At 37.5% G+C, this 15390-nt stretch overlaps 1 protein-coding gene across 1 annotated transcript; it reads right to left on the bottom strand.

Annotated features, from left to right (window-relative positions):
- Nucleotides 1–218: 218 nt before the first annotated feature.
- LOC140231739 (xaa-Arg dipeptidase-like) lies at nt 219–14611 on the bottom strand. The gene is made up of 8 exons (XM_072311890.1): nt 14297–14611; nt 7583–7811; nt 7060–7266; nt 5846–5994; nt 3358–3500; nt 2717–2871; nt 1866–2097; nt 219–382 (listed from the first exon to the last, which is right to left on the bottom strand). Exons 1-8 carry the CDS (start codon nt 14308–14310, stop codon nt 219–221), a joined length of 1293 nt encoding a protein of 430 aa, XP_072167991.1. The 5' UTR covers nt 14311–14611.
- Between the last annotated feature and the right edge of the window lie 779 nt (nt 14612–15390).

Below are 15390 nucleotides of genomic sequence, written 5' to 3'. Positions count from 1 at the left end.
TTAATATTATACAATAATTTATACAGAATGATACAGTCATATTCACATATCAACATCGTGGGCCACTTGTCTTTCCATAATCATCTTATGAGAGATCCTCTGATAAAACATATATTTTTTAATATAGTACTTACAGGTAGAATGTGTACATCATCGGATAACGCACACATAAGTATGCACATTCATGTTTGTTTATATAAAAAAATGATATATTCTCTTCACTCCTGTATCTTGTCTATCTTCTTCTTCTCTCCGACGTGGTCGTTGAATTCCCTCTTGATTCTCTCCACGATGGTGTTACCGTTGGGCTGCATCAAGTCCAGAGCTGTGATGGCCAGGGCCTTTGCCTGCTGGAGAGTCGGCGCCTGTGCCTCTGGCGCACCTGAGACATAGAAGTATTCATTCAGTAGATGTTACTGATCATGACAGTTATGCTCATTCAGGAATCATAATATGTCGTTCTTGTTGTCGTTGTGGTTGTTATTGTTGTTGTTGTTGTTGTTGTAAAGCTTGCTTCTGTTTTAGAAACAAGGAACGAACATGTTACTCTTGGTATACACTGTGATGATGTTGCTACAGCAACATCAATTGACTGTATACCATGATTTCGCTATAGCACATCATTTTTGTGTGTACTATGATGTTGCTATAATAATATAGCAACATCATCTGAGTGTATACCAAGAGTAACATGGTCGCTCCTCTTTTTCTGTTTGTTTTCTATCTAAACACACCCATTACTCAGAGATACTGTCTCCGAGTGGTGGATGTATGGATGTATGCCACATGCATGAAAACTAATAATGATAGTAACGTTTCCGTTTCTATTGACACTTTTACCACAACTACTCGTAATATGCAAGAATTGATAGGGGTATGATAGAGAAAGATATACAAATACAGAGACCGGACTTCAATTTCAACATAGAGCGATGACGAGCATCTCTCTCTCTCTCTCTCTCTCTCTCTCTCTCTCTCTCTCTCTCAACCAAGGGCCTAGTTTGCAGTTATCACAATAATCACCATTATTGCACCTATTACTATGGTAACTGCAGTATCACGACCTATGCGAATAACAAATATCAGTATGAATACAAACTGGTCACAGAAGCGCATTCTTCTCTTACTATCCCTTTTCATACTTTTCCCTTACTTTGTTGGGGAATGAAAAAAATAGTAAAGTTTTAGATGCAATGATTTTGCATAAAGGGGGGGGGGGGTGCACAGCTGTGGCATAATGGATAAGACTCCCGACTCCCTATCGGAGGACCCGAGTTCGAATCCCGCCCAATGCTTACGTCCTTGGACAAGATGTTTTTACCCACTGCAAAGTGTATGTCCCTCTCGACCCAGGTGTAAGGGATTGTATAGTTTTGGTTAAGACCTAATTTCATGTTTCTAACATTTTATGTTGAGATAATAAGCCTCTTATGAAATATGAAAGAGCATGTAATTCCTTGAGGAATTCAACGTTTATCTGATGAAAATTGGTTTTGAAATGGATGAGATGTCCAAAACAAAGCAATTCTAGTAAAGTGTGGGACCCACACTTTATTACGATCGCTTTGTTTTACTGTATTTTTGGATGTTTCAGTCATTCCAAACCCAATTTTCATCAAATTAACTTTGAATCCTTCTGTACCATTTCATAAGTGTTTCCTTGGTATCTTGCAAAAAGTTAAAATCCCAATTCTCATCTTCACCAATACTGTACTATCCCTCTAATACTTGGCAACGCTGGGGTAATATGATGATAGCAGGGCCCTCTGGTAGAGCATTGGCAACACTGAAGAGGTTACCCTGGGTAAATAAGGCATTGTTATTATTATTACTTTAATTTAAAAAAAATCAAATAGTTTAAGTACCTGCTGCTTCAAGGAAAGCCTTTGAGCGGCTGGGAGCTTTTGTTCCGATGTTATAGAGGACGAGAATACTCGGCACCACACGAGACACGTCCCCCATGTCTGTGGAGAATGTGACCTCCCCGGGGACACAGCTGACGTCGAGGCTTGCAGCCAGTCGCTCGTAGAGGGAGGCCAAGGTGTTGTTGGTTAGGAGACTGGAGTAGCTATTCTCACCATCACATTCACATTTGACCTGAAATATGATGAAAATAGTGCATATTATATATATATATATATATATATATATATATATATATATATATATATATTTATTTATTTATATTGATATATTTATATATATGATGTATATATATATATATATATATATATATATATATATATATTTATATTGAATTTAGTGTAATGTCATTCAATATCTGCCTTTTTGTCCAAAGAAAAGCAATGATATATAAAGTCCTGTATGATATACAAGATAGCTGTATTTTGAATTAGAATCTTTGCAGGGCATAGCTCCTTTCGTAAAATAATAATAATAATATAATTATAAGATAAATAGATTAAAAAATAATGAAAATAAAATTGGCATGCTTTAGTGTTTTAAAACCTGGCACCAGATCGATGATCGCACAATTTTGTTTTAGAATAATGTACCACTTTCCTGGGCTACACACACAGACTCAAACACACACACACAGACACACACACACACACACACACACACGTACACAACAAAAAGAAAAACGCGATGATTTCTATATAACATGATAATGTTTCGTATTCTCACGTTGTTGACTATTTCATATATCTTTAGAAAGGAGGACTAAAAACAATTTTTTTTTTCACAATCTTACTTGGCATCCTGTTGATATGGCAGCACCCTTGGCACATTGGGTTATCTTTTCTTTGAGCTTGGGGGCGTCTTCCTTGTCAACTGTCTGAAGGTAAAGCTGTAGCTCAGATTCCTCGGGAATGCTGCTAGAAACATCCCCTGCCTTGATAAATGTCCCTGATTGAGGAGAAATTGCATATCAAATGAATCAGATGTACCATCAAAATAATGAATCAGATGTACTCTCACAGTTAGAACAAAACTGAATAAGTCAGAATATGTGTTTCACTTTGTTTCTCATTTTCCTTTTTCATTTCCCTTTTCGATAGTCCTCTATCATTTAATACAATCGTGAAACGTAATAAATTATGATTGTTTTCATTAATTCACACATACCCTCTTATTACAAAACAGTCATCGCTACTTAATTACTCCCTCTCATTTGTCTTTTTTTTTTTTTGTGTGTAGACAATTTAGAGCAGCTGGAAATTCATTGTCACATATACTTTGATGTTAGTTGTGGCCGTCATCAAAATCGGGGATCTTAGGCAGGAGCTTGATTTTGTCATAGACGTTTACGTCATTTTCCAAAGAGTGTCATGGAGTGTCAAAACAGAGAGCACTCCTGCAGTTTGAGAGACAGAAGGGCGAGAGGACACTCACCATGCACCCTCCAGTCTGGTTTGAATTGTTGTCTCATGACAGAAACGCTGTTGTAGAACATGACAGCAGCATCCAGGGCGTTCAGTCCCATCCAGGGTCCAGATGCTGCGTGGGCCGCCCGTCCAGTGAAGTGAACGTTCATCCTTGAGGGGAAGAGAATCAGAAGAAACAGAAAAAAAGGATATTGCATCAATCCCAGTGGCGTATCTAGGGGGGGGGGCAAGGGGGGCACGTGCCCCGGGCGCCACTCCTTGGGGGCGCAAAAAACGAAAAAAAAAAAAAACGAAGAAGAAGGACAAAAAAAAAAAAAAAAAACTCGCCCGGAAGGGGGGGAGGGAGAATGATGGGGGGGGGGGGAGGGGGGGGGGGGAGGGGGGGGGGTAGGGGGCAGAAAACCAAATCAAACAAGATAAAAACAAAACATGATGACGCGGAGAAAATGAAAATGTATTGTGTTCACACAAAAATTCCATGTTCTGTGAGCTGAAATACAAAAATTTTCGGCTCGCTCGCTGCGCTCGCTCGCCAAAATTTACATAAAAAAGAAGGTAAGAACAAAACGTGATGATGACAAAATGACAGTGTCTATTGTGTTCACACATGTCATTTTATATTTAGCAGGCAAAATGTTTCATGGAGCAGCGGCTGCAATTTCTTTCGTTCTGAAGCGATCGCCAATTGGATCAAAAGAAGGCGCCAACGGTTTCGAACAAACGGAGAAGGGGGTGCAAAAAGACCCGAATCAAACAAGATAATAACAAAACGTAATGATGACGCGGAAATATACAAATTTCGGCTCACTGGCTCGTACTAATTTAGAGTATTTTGTCAAGTCCTCAGTTTGTTGGTATAAATCGTTATCTATAAGGCCGTCACTATATCTTGATTAGAATTGTAAGATTTAATAGGCAAAAAAATGAAAAGAGTTTCATGATTTGTAAGCTGAAATACTAAATTTTTCGGCTCGCTCGCTGCGCTCGCCCGCCAAAATTTGTATATAAATAAAGAGAAGAAGATAAGAACAAAACGTGACGATGACGCGGACAAAATGATAATGTCTATTGTGTTCACTCATGTCATTTTATATTTAGCAGGAAAAATGTTACACGGAGCAGCGACTGCAATTTCATTCGTTCTGAAGCGATCGCCGATTGGATCACAAGAGGACGCCAACTGCTTCGAACATACGGGGGAGGGAGGCGCAAAAAAAAAATAAAATAAGATAAGAAAAAAACGTAATGATGACGCAGAAATATATACAAATTTCGGCTCACTCGCTCGTACTAATTTAGAATACTTTTCCAAGTCCTCAGTTTGTTGGTATAAATCGTTATCTATAAGGTCGTCACTATAATTGTGAGATTTAATAAGCAAAAAATGACAAGAATTCCATGTTTTGTAAGCTGAAATACAAAAATTTTCGGCTCGCTCGCTGCGCTCGCTCGCCAAAATCTATATATATATAAAAAAAAGATAAGAACAATACGTGATGATGACGAGGACATATACAAATTTCAACTCACTCGCGCGCACTAATTTAGCGTATCTTTTAAAGTCCTCAATTTTTTGGTATAAATCGTTATCTATAAGGCCGTCACTATATCTTGATTAGAATTGTAAGATTTGGTAAGCAAAAAAATGACAAGAATTCCATGTTTTGTAAGCTGAAATACAAAAATTTTCGGCTCGCTCGCTGCGCTCGCTCGCCAAAATCTATCAAAATTCATTACATCTAAATCACCCTCAAAAGATCCCTTTTAAGTGCTTGAAAAAGCATCATGTGGACTTTGTTTAAAGTCCCTACCGGGATGGGGTTGGGGTTGAACATTTTTTGAGAAATTAGGGGCGCAATTTTCGTGCTTGCCCCGGGCGCCGTTTTCCCTAGATACGCCACTGATCAATCCACTAATTAACAACAACAACAACAACAACAACAACAACAACAACAACAACAACAACAACAACTGAATGACATCAAATTGTATTCAGAGGTATGTATACCAAAACATGTACATTGTATACCTTAGGCCTATACGTTCTGCAAGTATGAAGACTGACATATTTGACCAAATTACTTTATATTCACTAACTATCCGAGCTCTAAAAACATTTATGACACTGTTGTATAAAATGGCATAGCAAGCAGCCATGGCTGTTACATATTCTTAATTGGTTGAGTAAAATGCGGTGAAAAAAAAAATCTCCTGAATTCTCTACAGGTGAAGTTATCAGGGTACACAAAAGCATCAGTAAACGTTTAAATGGTCCTGATTGAGAATCAGGGCATGAGTAATGTACATAAAATAATGTAGAGCATTCTATCTATCTTCATTCACTGATATTAATGACGGTAATCAATTTTGAAGCTTAACAGACAACATTTTGTTGTACCGAATCATGACATAAAATGATTAGTTGGAAATTAGCGGAGATTTCGAAAAGAGCTTACAAAGAAATAGAGCGAGCACTGTACACAAGGAAAACTTACGATTCACTGGCAAGACAGATTGGTTTGGGCATGTTGCTCTGAAACGGATGAGCCATCAGAGCGATGTCGACCCCTTCAAAGGCTCCGGCTTTGATAAGGTCAATTTTGCCACCTCCGCTCTCCTTGGCTGGCGTGCCCAGAATTGTCACCTGTTTGTTATGATATTTTAAGAGAACAGTTACCAGAAAAATCGAAATCTAACTCTGTCTACAGTAATCCAGATTTGTTGAGTAAGTTGCAGTGGGCTTATCGCTTAACTGCTATCACCTCTTTGATTTTATTTTTCATGTCAATACCAAAAATATTACCCCCCAAAATCTAAACATTTTCCTCAGAGTGATGGATATTATCAAAATATGCTTTCAGGAGAGCTAAAATGTAAATAATCAACATATCTAAATGATGAAAAAATAGAGATATGAACACATTCTGCACTTAGTTTTGGACTATTCACCCATAGCAGTTGAAAAGAAACTGAAATTGTTGAAAGAGCCTACTAATTGCTATGGGTAATGACAACAAGCAGGTGTTTAATGTCCCATTAGATAATTTGTACTGTGTTCTTGATACAATTTAAAAGCACATATTTTACTCGGGGGAGGGGGGCGGAGCTAACATAAAACTGGTTACGGCATTATATAGAATCAAAGAAAAGACACAAATTATATATAATGTAAGCAAAGGGCACACTTGACTGGCTCATTTTGCCTGATATTCACTATAGGATGAATATCATACACAAAAGCAAGAAAAATATAAGTCTACTACAAACCCCTGGGGAAAACCAGAACTTTATGCATCTCATGACAGAGAAATACAAATCCTGTGTCAATTTTTGTAAGGATAGGAAATCACGTTTTGGTGTTATATGTAGTTCTGCTCAATTTGTACAATGAAAATGGATATTACATACACTAGTATAAACACAGGGCCTATGAATCAGGAAAACAATCTTGAAATCTTATAAGGACTCACAATTCATTATGAATCAATGCACAAGTCTGTGGTTTTATCCACACAGGGATCAGATGTTATTCTGTTTGCCCAATAGAATGAATTATGAATGAATAAATAAATAAATAAATGAATAAATAAATAAATAAATAAATAAATAAATAAATAAATAAATAAATAAATAAATGATTAAATAAATAAATGATAAAATGTAACAACACAATCTGTACTGAAGGTGAAACAAATACATTGAAAGTTACCCTTCCGACAGATGGACTTTCTGGCTCCTCCAAGACGGTCTTTACCCCAAGCCCCACGGCAACGCCGCACTCGGCGATAAGGTTGTGTCCAGAGGCGTGCCCGACTTCAGGGAGGGCATCGTACTCACAGATCACACAGACATGGATGCCTGCCTTTCCTCCAAATGTGGCCTTGAAAGCCGTCTTTAGGTGATATTCTCTTGTTACCTATAGGGCAAATCAATGATGAGGTGTGATTACTGCTTTCTTCTTTATTCGATTCCACTCAATAACTGATTATTATATCAATGATATAAACATTCATTTGAAGTTTACGAAACATTCAAATGTTACATATCTCATGTTTATTCAAGGATCATTCCTAAAGAAATTAAATGCTTTCTGTCACACTGTCAATAATTATAAAACTATGGTTTAGCCAAAAAAATGTGACAATATACTTTTCTTTAAAAAAAGAAAACTCATTTGAAAAAGAGAGTAACATCGGAGAATGACATTATCATTATCATTATTACCACCGTACCTCAAACCCTTCTTCCTCCAAGAAGTCTGTCAGGACTTTGTGGGCATGGGTCTCCTGGTAGGCCAGTTCCGGGTTAGACCAGATCTCTTGACTGAGCTTATTCAGGGCCTCTGCAGAATCATCGATCTTCCTTTGGACCTTGTTGCGGGTTTGTTTGATCCCGTCGGCAAACGGGCTGCCGTTCATGTCGATGAACTGTTCCAGGGAGATGGCTCTCCGCAGTTTGTCTCTGAGAAAGATAGAACGAAATATCATATAATGAAATATACAAAGGTTAAACTGACCAAATATTCTCTACCGGACTGCATTAAGCTATCGCAATCCAAATTTCAAACTTCAAACCTGTTACACTTATGGATATCACATATGAATATGATATATAATACATATATATATATATATACATATAGTGTGTGTGTGTGTGTGTGTGTGTGTGTGTGTGTGTGTGTGTGTGTGTGTGTGTGTGTGTGTGTGATTACATAGGCCTATTATGTGTGTGTGTGCGTCAGTGTGTGTATGATACATGAGATACGAGGAAAGAGAAAACGGTGAGCACCTTTTATTGTTCACTTTACTGTTCATCTTTTTTTTTCTTTTTTCTTTTTCTTTACAGATAAGGCATGAGTTGAAAAATTGGATTCCTCCGGGAATTGAACGCGGGTCGTTGGCTTGGAACGTCAACGCCTCTACCGTTTGGCTACGGAGACTTTAGTGCTTTATGGAGTGCGGTAGTGAAGCAGCATCAGGTAGTTTAATACCTAATAGATGGTATTCCACATGATAAGAAGTTAACAGACTACTAGTATTTGGATACTACTAACATGTACATAAAACCCCTCCCCTCCCAGGTCAGTCGGGAGGGACGAAGTTCAGCTAGTCTCAACTTGAACAGACCGTAACTCAACTTGCAGTCTATACGGTAAAGCGATTAGTGTCTAGCGATAGATTACATATATATATATATATATATATATATATATATATATATATATATATATATATATATATATATATTAATAGTTATGTTAACAAGACTTCTAATTACATCACAGGGCCTCCTTGTAATAGACACATAGGCACTCGCGGCTGTAGCTTCAACAGTGACAGCTGACAATATTGGGAGACTATTCACACTTCCAAAGGTAAAGAAGTTACTATGGTAACTTCTTGATACATGCCTTGACATAGCCTATAGGGTCCTCACCACTTAACATTTGTCAGTACAAACATGAGAAGGGCCTACAACTCATCGTGGCGTCGGGACCAAATATGAAAAGAAGCCTCATTCTAGAGGGAATGAGACTAGCACAAACAGTGATGCCCTGAGAAAGTACAGCATGTTGTTGTTTTGTGTTTAGTGGCGTTTACCATTCTCTTTAGAATATCTACGCCAAACACTGCTCTATAGATTAGTACACAATCATGTAGGGGAACCCGGGGCAAAGAGGAACACAGGGCAAAGTGAAACACCCCCACTAAACCTATATATATTCAGTCTTGAATCTAAAGCTCATGGACAAAGATCCCTCTAGGGATGCTCCATCTTTTGATATCAGAGCCGTGTAAATAAATGATTGTATGTGTGTCTTTAGGGAAAACATCTATTTTGCATACCTCAAAACCACCAATTGATGATTATATATTTTATGCCAAATTATCATGCTTATCTGAAATAGTATCTCGAAAACCATGGTAACAACGATGCATGGATTTCAATTCAATTCAATTCAGTTCAAAATGATTTTATTTCCATATAAAGTAATACAAAGTAATTTAAGCTTCCATAAATCGTGATATCAGAGCTAGCAAATACTGGCCGACGTCGCAGTGATGCATGTTGGGAAAAATTAAACATGGTTTGGGGCAAAATGGACGGGGCAAGATGGAACATGTTAACTAATGGGCTTTTGGGTAAAATGAAGTTTGGTGCGTTTCCACGCACGCCGCATGCCTTGCGTTTTGTATTCCACTTTGCCCCAATAGTCTGGGGCAAAGTGGAATTTTCATACTTTTTTCAAATTCACAGTAATTGATAGAACTGATAATTTGAAAACAAATTTTACTACAATTTGTTAGCAGTACTCCTCAGGTAACAGTATAAACAAAAAATCTTGATTTACTCTGCTTTGAATTCCCGTTTTGGCTGGACAAACATATTTGGTCCACTTTATTCTGCCCGCGCTATCTTTTCTTTTTTCATTTTTCGTGATTCTGAGGATCTTTCTATCTGAGAATCATCTGCATTTGTTATTATTTATTTATTTATTTATTTATTCATTTATTCACTTACTCATGTATTTATTTATTTATTTATTTATTCACTTACTCATGTATTCATTTATTCATCTATTCATTCATTTACTCATATATATTTATTTATTTATGATTTAGATCCTAGTCTGTCTGTAAGCTTAAGTATTATGTCCCAAAGAATATTTTATTTATGCTTTATAATTCCTTGATATTATCGAACATCTCATATTGTAACATTGTTTGGGCAACTGCGAAAAGTCACATTGACAGTATATTGCTTCTGCAAAAGAAAGCTATACGTATATGTACCAATTCTGGTTATCGGGACCATTCAGATCCTTTATTCGTAGAATTAAAAACACTAAAGGTAAATGATATTAATTTTTTTGCAAAATTCACTTTTTATGTCTCGTTTGTATAACGGTCAGTTGCCATCTTCTTTTTTCTCATTAATTCATTTAAACAAGGATATACATTCTTATCCCACAAGGCAATCTGATAAATTTCATCTACAAAATCCTAAAACGGTGATGGTTCTGAAATCTATCAGACACACTGGACCTGATATTTGGAACTCTCTTCCTTCAGAAATTCGAACTTTAAAGTCTATGCATTCTTGCAAGAAAACTGTAAAGACAATGCTGCTCTCTGGATATCAGTAATTTTATAATGTCATTGCAATTGTATTGTATATGAAATTCCCTCGTGGAATTATCGTTGTTCTGAATTTATTGCGTAATGTTATGTAACCGACCATGACCTGTAACTGTTCACCTGTACATCGGTGAGAAAATACTTTGCCATGCTTTGCTATTCAGTGATCCAGGTGTTCTAACTTTGTGTAATAGTGAAAGCAGACAGACCTCTCCTCTCTCCTTTCTCCTATTCTATCTCTATGCAAGTCATCCCTCCCCCTATTTTCCTATAATGTATTATGTACGAGGGCTGCACGCAAATCAAGCAATGCTTAAAGGCATAATTTACCATTTGCAGATGAAACAAAAACCCAACATTAGTGCTTTAAAATAGTTCTAAACTGTGAGTTAGGGATAAAAACAACCACTGTAAAAATTTGAATCTGTATAATCAATGTTAAGTATTGTTAAATACACAAAATGTGAACAATAGTTATATTAAGAATGCTTCCAGACTAAACCGTATACAGTTATGGTTTATTGAGAAAAATGCTGATATCTCCTCATATTTTAGGCTTTATTGCAAAAATTTTATATGGTAGGATGTTTTGTGATACAACAGACCTGCACATATGTATTAAATGTGATATCTTGAACATTTTTGAAATCACTGCTCCCAAAGGTACACTGGACCTTTAAGCTGTAGCCCTTCTGCGTTATTCATTGCATCACTGTTCTGTTGGACATTTATGTACAGGCAATGAAGAAATGTATTGCTGTATATTCTAAAGGTAATGAAAAAACTCATTTTGTTAGCAACTAATGTTCATGTATATCCATTTATATGTATGGTACCATTAATGTATTATGTATATGATATATGTTTATGTATCTGCATGAGCAATGATAATAAATGCAGGAACCAATAAAATCAAATCAAATAAAATCAAATCTATCTATCTATCTATCTATCTATCTATCTACTTATCTACCTATCTATCTATATATCTACCTATCTACCTATCTATCTATCTATCAAGCTATCTATTTTTGTAAATGGATCGAAGTCATTATTTACTGGACCAATAAAGTGGTGTGTACTGTCTGTCTCGAAAAAAAAGGAAAAAAGTTTAGAATCTAGACTACAGCTATACCACCCGCCCCGCTCGCGCCCCGCCCCACTCCCACCCCTTTCCGTCCCTCGCCATGATCCCCAGTCTGTAGACAGTAGAATGCCATCGTGATACCATCGCCTTTTCTGCTGTTGATTTGCTCATGGACATACATGTAGGTCCATGATTTGCTGTACGTGCAATCGTCGATCTCATGTTTTTTCAACATTAAAAATAGCGGGGCCAAAATAGCATTCACTGAAGCCATTAATTATTGTTAGGCTGTGCTGTGAACGTCTAAACGACTTTTATAGGTGTAGATCTACACACTACACAGCATAGCACCACAGGCACAGCACAGGCGACTCAGGAGCTAGTCAGGGATCTGCGGGAGCTATCGGGCGCGAGGTGGGGCAAGGCTGGCCAGGTGGCCAAGGCCAGAGACTTGATCACCTATGAACAACAAGACGCAGATATCGGTCTAACGGTTAGGTGTGAATCATCAACCGGTTTGTACCATCGTCGGGAAACGGGTTAGATACCCTCGACCATCGCATCGAGCCGCACTTGTCTTGGCCCAGGGTTTAAATGCAGAGCAGTCCAGCGTATACATACCAAAGGTATCATTATGACACTTTTCAGTCTTACTCTTGAGCAGGGCACTGTGTGCTAGCTGGTACATGTCATGGGTCCTACCCCCACCATATAGAACCAAGCAAGAAGCCAAGTAATTTACCAAGTACAAGCTGGAGTGCACAGAATTGATTTTGGGTATAACTAGCAATGCCTAGTGACCATAGTGTAGTAGAAGCATACTGGTAACTAGCCCGACCAGACGCTGTTACGCTATGCGAAAACAGCGACTGGGCTGTGTATAGTTAACTGGTAACAAACGGATGTGAGCAGGTGTTTGTAGCGTTTGGGCCAATCCCATCAGGCAGGGGCTTGAGGACTCGAATCTAATTGAATGAGGATGAGTAAACTTAATGTGTGTGCATGGGCTGACAGCTCAGTTGATTTTTTATATTTTTGCTTTGCCATATAGGTTCAAGTTGTTGTTGATGTCTTGATTCCCCGGAATCAAAAACATGTAAAACTCTTATAGCCTTGCCGAGCATGAAAAATGTACTAGTCGTGCGAAAGTATCCAAGAGCTTTTTTTTTTTAATTTTTTTTTTTTACTGTGTACGAAGTTTCGTTTGGCCATAATGTTTTATCGCCCTATACACATAAAGTCCTGTAATAAATATACACCTGTACATTGTACGGGGTAATAACCACATGAAAAATTCACCCTTCTTCGTTGCTCGCTTCTATATTCATTCATATCTAGTTAAAGTCTATGCCTTTGCAGTGACAAAGATTATTTGTATTCTCTGTATTCATGGTGTTTTTGAACAACGGTTTGAAGGTGTAGGCCTAAATCTTGGTTAATGATTTTACTTATTTCTTACTAATTGAAAGTGGAAATGATTGACAGTGTGATTGATGTCCATAGAACCAAGTCACAAACTTTGACCAAATGAAGAGATAGTAAATCAAGTCATGTAGGCAAAGTTCTTAGCGACTCCTTTGCTGCAGTTTAAACAGAGGAAAAAGGTTTATCCCATGAAATTCTACTCCCTGTGATATACATTATATGTATCCTTCATGCGAACCAGAATACTGAGTAGCAATCTAACCACACGATGGAAACAGTTGATGAAGCATTCAAATTGTTGCATTATATGCGGGCATCTTGGCGTGACAATGTCCTCATTATTATACTTTATACATTAATGTTACACAAATTATTCATATGGTTCTTCATGGAAAATTTTTGAAGACTCGGTTCAGAGTAAAAGAAAATGAGTTTCTGTGAGATTTGAAGAGGAAGATCCCAGTCCCTCAAAGTAATGATAACAATTTAAAATGTTTGATTTGAAATGGGCAAATAGCATTGTAAGACTTAGGATAGCTGTTCTTTGGTGCTCCAGCTACAATATGCATCAGAAAGAGAAGCAAAAATGAAATCATACAGCTGACTAGCAAAGTTTGCCACACAAAATACTGAAAAGTTGTTTTTTTTTTCAACTTAAAAAAAAAGGATAAAATACATTTGAAGTTTATGCGTTGGTAAAACAAACTGATCCAACAAAAGTTATTTTCAATATACCGGTACCAAAATTTCTTGCAGTCTTTCTAGGATATATAGTCAAATTGGCTCGTTTGACACAAAAGAAGGTGGAGGTAAAACGTTTCCTGAAAACTTATCAGTTGCAATTGGCATAACTGGCTAATGGCAACATAAATCCTCAAGTTATATCAAGTTCTGCTTGTAAAGTCGTTTTTTTTTTTTTTGTGTGTGTGTATTTGATCACTAGATGATTCACCTTACCTTATCTGTGACTGATATCACTATCTATTTTCTGAATGCATTGATCTTTTCCATCGAATGCAAAATGTATGAATAGACAAGATGCATTATTTTGTTAACTTTTAGTGACTTTTTTTTTTTTTTTTGAGCACGAAACATCGCTTGCTCGGAAAGACTTGATGCCCATGCATTTAAAAACTGCACTTGGATTACTTGCCATTTCTTTGATTGAAGTGAGAATAAATTATAAAACATTTCAGTACATCCTGAAGTGGATGTATTGACACGGAATATGTCACTGTATATCTATGATAAAGGAAGGATTCAGTAGATGAAGTATGAAAGGATAGTAAGATTACCTGAGAGTCGCCATGATTTCCTTGGTCTACAAGAGCTTCCAAACAAGCTGCACGAGATGCCCGAAATGACAGGAGGCTGACCCGAGATAGACACACTTCAAAGCTGTCAAGCTTGTCAAGATGAGGCTGACCAAGACGGCGGTGGAATGACAATGGTACTGCTGGTAATACAGAATATATACCCTGCTGCAGCTACTGCAGCCTGATTCGGCGATTGATCCGTCACATGGTCATGTCTGGTCCAATCTCACGAGGCTGGTAAATGGGCCAATATCATGTTTACCTGTATCATATTTCTCCTCTCTGTCTTTCCCTTTGTTTTTTGTGTTTGTTTTCATTAGAAGAGTAAATGTGGCATTGCGAGGTGTAGTGTACCGTGAAATGGATCAACTCTTCGAGTGAAAGCTCATTTCAAGTGATCAATCTTTTTCCAGGTCAGTCAGGAGGGTGCCTGCATCTCTCCTTGGGGGAAGGGGTGGGGAGTTCTTGCTTCGTACCAGCAAACTGGCACCTACAGGGTATCCACAATATCACCTTACTTTGATTGTGGTCTGAAATGTGTCTTGCATGGGTGACATTGTCAATAGCCTTTAGTTTTCAGCTCTTAATTGGGTGATGTCCCAGAGTGAATTTTATGACCAAAAGTTAGCCAGTAATTTGATCACCCTTCAAAGATTGACACCAAGTCCCTGTCTGCAGGTGCCTGTAATTTGTTTTTCTCTGCAAACTCGAAAAAAAAAAAATTATGTCTTGTTGTTTGACTTGATGGAAGCTGTAAGCTTTCTTCATCTCCTGTTGGTGTTTGCTTGTGAAGCACAATTATTCATTTATGATTACCCATATTGATCTAATTGATCTAATCTTTTACACCCGTGCATTTAAAGCCATTGTTGTAAAAGTTGCTGTTTCAATATAGTTTGTCGTCAGGTATGATTCAGGAGAAACTGGCTGTTAGTGTGTTGTTTTTTAGAATTTGTGGTGGTGGAATCCACAAATTGTTGAAATGAATTATATCTTCAACCAGACCAGGGGCCTGTTTCATAAAACTTGTCATCAGTGACAACTGCCACATTTCTATGACAAATTTCCTCTCA

Source organism: Diadema setosum, chromosome 8 (assembly GCF_964275005.1).
Source record: "Diadema setosum chromosome 8, eeDiaSeto1, whole genome shotgun sequence".
In the NCBI taxonomy this organism is placed as follows: domain Eukaryota; kingdom Metazoa; phylum Echinodermata; class Echinoidea; order Diadematoida; family Diadematidae; genus Diadema; species Diadema setosum.
This window is presented reverse-complemented; position numbering and strand designations above follow the sequence as displayed.

Bases quoted from the DNA above. Each gene is read 5' to 3' on its own strand.
- LOC140231739 (XM_072311890.1), bottom strand. The intron at 7,267-7,582 runs GTACGGTGGTAA...TTTGCCCTATAG, and splicing joins TGGAGGAAGAAGGGTTTGAG to GTAACAAGAGAATATCACCT. The intron at 2,872-3,357 runs GTGAGTGTCCTC...CTCCTCAATCAG, and splicing joins ACCAGACTGGAGGGTGCATG to GGACATTTATCAAGGCAGGG.